At 36.9% G+C, this 8098-nt stretch overlaps 1 protein-coding gene across 1 annotated transcript; it reads left to right on the forward strand.

Moving 5' to 3' along the window:
- Nucleotides 1-6521: 6521 nt before the first annotated feature.
- HELRODRAFT_165288 (hypothetical protein) lies at nt 6522-7361 on the forward strand (the record flags this gene model as incomplete). Its single annotated transcript, XM_009031919.1, has 3 exons — nt 6522-6876; nt 6971-7067; nt 7262-7361. The coding sequence occupies 3 exons, from the start codon at nt 6522-6524 to the stop codon at nt 7359-7361; spliced, it is 552 nt and encodes a 183-aa protein (XP_009030167.1).
- Between the last annotated feature and the right edge of the window lie 737 nt (nt 7362-8098).

Genomic DNA, 8098 nt, shown 5'->3' on the forward strand with positions numbered 1-8098 from the left:
ACATTGCATAAAAATTGTTTAAAATCCACATTATTAGAGTAATGATATCATACAAAACTGTTTGCTATTTTTAATAATGATGGTCATAATGGTTGTGACGATTACATTGTTGACGTTGCTGCTGATGATAATGATGACGATGGTGATGATGACTACGAGAGCATAGATAATTAAGTGGTAATTTGGTTCACGTGGTCTTTGTAGCAACCCCACTTGCAATTTATAGCTATTCTTATCATATTATTGTCTATATGTTGGTGCTATTGTTATTATTATTATTATGAAAAATCTCAAAAATTATTCGAAAATATAAATCAAGATCATCCTCATGTCCACTAGATCAAATCTCAATAATACCAGTCAAAAATGCCCAACTCTCAGAACTATTCTTCATCGGCTATTAATCCAATGTTGGTCATCTTCTTCAATTCCTTCATGCTGAAAAAAAGAGTTTACGATAAAAATCCACAAAAAAGGTGATACCAACAACCCTTTGAACTTCCGCCCAATAACACTGCAACCAACACTATACGAAATATTTTTATCGCTCATCAACAATAGAATGTTTAGCTTTCTTGAAACAAATAAATTGATAAACAAAAACATTCAAAAAAAGTCCTATCCTAGAGTTGATAGATTGGCTGAACACACCCAGATGTTAACGCACATGATGAACAATGCTGAGAGACACAAACGTACCATCATCGTCACAATCTAAGATCTTCGTAACGCATTAGGAGAAGTCAGCCATAACCTTATCTCTTCAACGCTAAACTATCATCACATTCCTCTTCAGATGAAAAATTTAATAAATAATTTTTATGCCGATTATTCAATTTCTGTCTCTGGTTGCGAAAGCTTAACTTCTCCCAATCCGGTTAAACATGGGGTTCTGCAAAGTAATCCGTTTTCCCTCTTCTGTTTAATCTGTGTTTCAATCCGTTGATGAAACTAATTGAAAAAAGAATTTCAACAGTGTGGATATATATGGGGACCCACTAACCCGGAATGAGTATGAGGATTGACAAATGCCTCGCCTTTGGCGTGAGAAAAAAAAGGCATATACGAACAGTTTCTCCCAAGGTTGACCATCGATGATAAAGCAATACCTGACGTTGAACTTAATGGTCGTTTCGAATACGCGGGAAAAGTTTACGATTTTGTAGGACGCGACTCAAGGGCAAAAAGTTACTTATCGATAAACTCCAACACATGTTGTCGGTTATAAACGGGTTGGACACAACGCCACAATGGAAATTGCAATTAAAGCAATACATCTCATCCCAGTTAGCATTCGAACTTCGCATTTAAGACATTCCGTTGACTTGGATAGGCAACAATCTGGATCCATTGATTGATGAATCGATTAAAAACTGGTTGGCCCTGCCAATTAGCAGCTGCGTGTCGGAGTATCTATCACTCCCTTTTAAATCAGAAAGATTGAATATCAGATCATTGAAGAGTTACACAAAAGCGTTAAGAGTCAAACTTCGAAGTTACCTCAAAACGCATGCCGATAAAGAAATAATTTGTCTACATAAATCATTTTTCAACAGTTATATCAAAATAGACAACATCCTTTCTGAATCAGCTGAAATAAAACCAACGCCTAAAGCACTATTGGCAGGTCAATAATAGTCAGATTATGTTCATCTATCATCACTTCAATGTCAAGGGATGTTAGTTAAAGCGATTAAAGATCATATTCCAGAAATCCACATAATTTAATGGTCGAAGTTCACAAAAGGCCTACAAGGAGTTTTGTTCAAATTTGTCAGGAAGGCTCTCATTCAACAACTTCCAACAAACGCCAACCTCTATCGCTGGGGCAAGATGCATGCTATGTCAGGCTCGTCAAACTAATAAACATATGTTGACAAATGATGTGTCCACTACGTCAGGCTCGTCAAACTAATAAGCATGTGCTGTCAAACTGTAGTTCGATTTCGTTCCAGAAAAGAAATACAACACGTCACAACAATATACTATCGATATTAATTTTAGAAAAAATTCAATCATTTGCAGGTGCGGATGTATTGATCTACGGAGATTTCTACTGCAACAAATACCTTCCAATATCATATCTCTTCAAATCACTTCGTCCGCATATTGCATTCGACGAGGAGAAACTATCGAAATACTGGAATTAAGATTTTGCCACGAACCTAACTTCTCTAAATTTAAGGAATATAAAACATCAAAATACTTTCAAAATCTTAATAACAATTTGATAGACGAATTGAAAAAATAAAATATTATAATAAATTCAATTGAAATTTCCCCGCTAGGTTTTTTTAAATATATTAAACTATCATTAATTAATTTTATTTAGTCTGACCCTTTTCATAGAAGTTTAATTAATTCCGTAGTATCGTCATCTTACGCAAATTACTGCGGTAGGAACACGATTTGAACATAATTTAATGCTGATTCAATTTTTCATTGTGCCCATTTAAAATGTATGGCGAGCATTGTAGAATATCTATATAATTTACATTATAAGTTTTATTTTAACTTTATAATTACAATGTTTGTTTTAAAATGAAAAAGAGGATGTTCTCATTGTAGTAGTTGTTGTTGTTATTGTTGCACTAGTTGTAGTAGTTGTTATCTCATTCAAACTTTCAATATAGTTATACAAATTGTTGATATTTTTAATAGTCTGTTTTTGTAAATCAATTACACAAGTGCCTATGTTTGTTTTTTTATATTTTTGTATGTACGCAATTGTGTATGATTTTGTATGTATGTTTTTGTATGTATGTATGTATGTATGTATGTATGTATGTATGTATGTATGTATGTATGTATGTATATATGTATGTATGTATGTATGTATGTATGCGTGTGTGTATGTATGTATGTATGTATGTATGTATGTATGTATGTATGTATGTATGTATGTATGTATGTATGTATGTATGTATGTATGTATGTATGTATGTATGTATGTATGTATGTATGTATGTATGTATGTATGTTAAAACCAAAACCTGATGAGTGACACTGAACCGTCAAACATCAAGTAACAAATGGATTAACACTTTGATTTGTCGTTAATTGCACATGTCGGCATTCAGTTGGATATTTTCAAGCACACAGACACGCAGGAACCGCTGCAACAAGCACGAAATGTGGTTAGTTGCGAAAAACAGTTCCTTGCTGTCGCCTGATCTGACGCTGATCATTTTACATACTGCCTTAAGAAATTTAAGGATGTTGGGGTCCATCGGGCCGAGAACCTCGATACATATTGGCAAGAATTCCATCGAGGGGAGGGCGTTCCCATATTTTTTCATTTTCTCGTCCGCTGCCCTGGCCGCGGCCAAACCGCATTCATGTATGTATGTATGTATGTGTGTGTGTGTGTATTTATGCATGCATGTATATATTTTCGTATATATAACTATGAAGAAAGAGCTGCTGAAATGAGTGAATTGCTTGCTGATGAAAAATTAAAAAGAGCTGAACACCTTAAGAATCAAGAGACATTAATTTTTATCAATAAATTAAAATTTAGTTTTTTGAGATTTAAAAACTCCTTACGTTATTTAGATGACATTGAAATAAAACATTTAACCAACAGTCAATTTAAGCAAGCAAAACTGTTGAAACTTCAGTGTCATTTAAACCTTGCAGCAGCCTATTTAAAGGAACAAGCTTACAGTGAAGTAGTCAGTCACTGCAATGAAGCACTTAATTTGGATGCTACAAACGTGAAAGGTCTGCGCAGAATGAAGGAGTCTTGGTCTGCTAACCGTGGTGATCTGAAGCTATTCTATAAAGGCCTTAAGATGGTATATGGTCTACGTGACTCGGGGGTATACCAGTGCGTTCACGTGATGGTACGTCGTTGATTAAGGATGGGCCTGGCATCTTAGCTCGCTGGGCAGAGCACTTCTAGGGGGTGCTAAATCAAAAGACCTTCTTTGATGACTCGGTCCTGTTTGAGCTGCCAAATTGGGAGCCTAATTATGATCTTGAAGTTTCCCCTATTTTGGAGAAAGTGGATAAAGCAATATCTCGGTTGTCATCTGGTAAGGCGCCGGGTTTGGATGGGTTGATTGCAGAGCTGTTTAAACACGGTGGTCTGCATCCCAGAAAGAGATTGGTGGAGCTTTTTGAACGCACGTGGGCAGAGCGGTCGGTTTCTCAGGAATTCAAAGATGCTCTGATCGTTCACATATTTAAAAAAAAAGGTGATCGATCAAACTGCGACGACCACAGAGGAATCTCTCTGCTCTCCATACCTGGGAAGATACTAGCCAGAGTGATTGCTCAACGCCTGGCAAAACATGTCAACAATCTAGATATCTTTCCGGAGGGTCAGTGTGGATTCAGAGCTGGACGCAGCACAATTGATATGGTGTTCCCTGCAAGGCAACTGCAAGAAAAATGTCGCGAGCAGCAACGGGAACTGTATATGGTTTTTGTTGACCTGACCAAGGCATTTGATTCGGTTGATAGGTCAGCACTCTGGCGCTGCTTGTCAAAAATTGGTTGCCCCTCTGTTTTTGTTGCCGTTGTTCGTTCCTTCCATAAAGGTATGAAAACGAGTATGGTTGAAAATGGTGAACGGACACAGGATTTTGAGGTTACAAACGGAACCAAGTAAGGATGCGTTATGGCTCCATTGCTGTTCAACATCTACTTTTCATTGATGCTCCGAGTTGCTTTTCATCACGGTAGTGAGGAGATACTAATCTGCTATCGTATGGATGGGGATGATTTTAATATTAGACGATTGCAAGCCAAGTCCAAGACACAGATCTCTGTTGTCCGGGACCTGTTATTTGCTGATGATTGTGCACTGGTTGCACACACACAGGCCGAGATTCAGACGCTGCTCTACCGCTTCTATATAACAGCTAAGAGATTTAGACTTACAGTCAGTCTGAAGAAAACTAAGGTCTTAAATCAGAGCTACCCAGTTTCGTTGGGGGCAATGGGCCATGTGATGGCGGAATGGCGGACGACTCGCGTCTCAATTCTGTTGATAAATTTTGTTATCTAGGCGGATATATCTTCAATAAAGCAACTATCGATGATGATACTTCACTGCTTTATGGTAGCGAAACCTGGACGTTCTACCGTCGCCACATTCGTAGGCTTGATTAGTTTCATATGAGATGCCTGCGCATGATTGCAGGTATCCGGTGGGAAGACAAGGTCCCAAACACAGTGGTTCTAACAATGTGCGGTATAATGGGTGTGGAATCGCTGCTGCTTCAGGCTCAGTTTCGCTGGATAGGGCACGTTATGCGTATGCCAGATACAAGAATCCCCAAGCAGGTCTTTTTTGGTCAGCTAGCTCGGGAAATAGACTGGCAAGTGGCCTTGTACGCAGATACAAAAACAGCCTTAAAGAAAATATGAAAAAATGTAGTCTAGACTCAAAGGCTCTTTGTGTTGATGCTCTGCGACGCTCGGAATGGAGGTCTACCAAGTCGGCGGTTTTAACTTTTGAACTGGCACGCACAACTGCTCTCGCTGAAAAAAAGACTCGACGAAAACAAACGACCCAAAGCGGCGATAGTACAGGTGTATGGATTTGTGAAACTTGTGCACGGAAATGTTCACCAAACATAGGACTTTTCGCTCATTTTAGAACTCAAAGATGACCCAATTCGTCGATTCGACGATGTACTCCATGTGTATTTATGCATGCATGTATATATTTTCGTGCATGTGTGTATTTATGATCTTCAAATATAAACAAAAATACTTCCACAATTTGAAACCCAACGGCTAATTGATCAACTAGCTAACCAGCCAGTTAGCCAGCTTACATTAATAATCGTTATCACTTAATTATTCTATTAATCAAATGAAACAAAACAGACAAGCTGATATTTAGCACAAATTTTAAAATTTGAAAACGTTTCTGTTTATAATTTTAAACAGACACAAAGCAATTGAATAAAAAAATTTAGAAAACAAATAGTGAAAAATAAAAATAGAACACAAGACCCATCGTATTTTTGTTATTGATTCAAACATTAGATAAGCTTGAGGGACGTCATACAATCGAACATGTAAACAGTTGTAACGTATGCAAATTTCATTTTCAAAGCTCGTTTTCAATATTTTTTAATGTTAATTATCTTTTGGGCATTTGTAATTGACTCCATCAACTTACCCTCAGTAGCCCATGCAGCGATCGACTTGAAAGAATAGGATGTTACATAGGATGCTATTGAAACAGCTCAACGAAAACAGTTGCATCAATTGGCTCAGTGGATGAATGTTCACTGAAGTGCAAGTTGGAAATTAACAATATGATCGCTTTGAAGAGTGGAATAAATGCAACTGTATTGGAAGGTTAGATTCAGCAGTAGCTTCATCCCAGTGTGATGTTCCTTGCGACAATAAAGATGCTTGTGGTGGAAGTGATTAACATTTATTTTATAAAAGCAAGCACAATTTATTTTATAAAAATGACGCACGATGACTACGCCAGTTTTCAAACACGTCAGACAGATGTTATTTTGATGACATTACCAAACACTTACACATTTGAAATGTGCTCGTATTTCTGTTTTGAGACAAATTATACGTTTTTCCAGAAGATCGACACGTCGAACAGATGCAGTTGCTTTCAAGAACATGGTACAGGAAATAGCTCCTTCGCAGCATTAATTTGTGATCCATGCTCAAGTGACGGATCCGAAGTTTGCGGATGTTATCACCAAGGTCATGAGACAAAAACAACGATATTCGCAACACGCTTCCAATACGACTTCCAACGAGGAGTATCGACTTATTCTCACTGCAGAAACAGAAACAAAGAAAGTTACAAAATAACTGCAAACTGTCCTGATGGATGCGATCCGGGATGGAGAGGTGATTCATGCAGAGAAAGAGATTGCTCATCAGGTGGAGGAGATTGTCCCGTTGAAATGGAATGAATTGAGTCCACGGTGACTGGTAATAAGTACGTTGAATGTATCTGTCAACCCGGTAATGTCAGAAACAAATGGTACCAATGTGAGGTTTTCAGGAAGAATTTGGCCTTGCATAAACCACCTTATTACAGTTCACACATTATTGAACACGACAACCATGAGGTGGGTGCTCATTACAAAATACATTTAACAGACGGCAACTATGACGGCTACCACATATCTCACATATTTGATGCCATGCCAGCCTGGATGGCTGTCGACCTGCTCAGTTTATATTGCGTAGGATTCGCCAGAGCATACAACAAAATAAATTAGTGGCTTAAATAGATAAATAGAATGGACCGGTTTGTTGTTAGGTCGAACGAAACGTTCGACGTGAGCAATAGAGAAGACATCAGAGACAAAGTCAACTTGTGCAGGTTCGGACCAGAAAAAGCGATACAGGAAACTCCATGATTGTCTTCTGTGAGAACTTCACTATCTTCACAAGATTTGTTTTCATTCAACCATCTGATGAAAGATCATCACACTACACTTGCAGAGTTGGAAGTATTACATTAATTTTTGATTATTATGGCGTCGTCGAAATCGGTTAAAGTTTGCGAATTGTTATATTTTATTAATAATAATTCGGAATTGATTGACGAAGATACGTTTATTTACAATACAAGTGAATTTTACAATAGTGAGGATATAAATGTTGCTATTAAATTGTTAAAAACTGAATTTGAACTGTTAAAATTAGATAAAACTGAAAAATTTCCATCACGTGGCAGTGGCGGTAATAAACGTGAAAAGTTAGTTGAATGTCTAAATTTGTTTAAATATTTTAAAGCGAACAATTTGTTGGATAAATTGCCTGATTTTTGTAGTATTAATATGGATAAAATTCCTAGCATGGAAAAATGGTTGAAACTAAATTTTGAATATATAAAAAATGAAATAAAACAACTGTTATCTAGTCAGCAAACTCAGATTAATAAAATGTTACTGTCGTTTCATCTTGATATTGAAAATTTGAAAACTAAGTTCAATAATCTTGAAAATGTTGATAAAGTAAATAACAGCAATAACCGGGAGCTATTACCGGCATATCGTCAACAATCTAACGACAATTTAAAGGATATAAATGACACAAGTGTTTTTAGTAATAGTGTAGAAACGACTTCTACACCATGGACAAATGTTGGTGT

Source organism: Helobdella robusta (assembly GCF_000326865.2).
Source record: "Helobdella robusta unplaced genomic scaffold HELROscaffold_8, whole genome shotgun sequence".
NCBI classification, from domain to species: Eukaryota; Metazoa; Annelida; class Clitellata; order Rhynchobdellida; family Glossiphoniidae; genus Helobdella; species Helobdella robusta.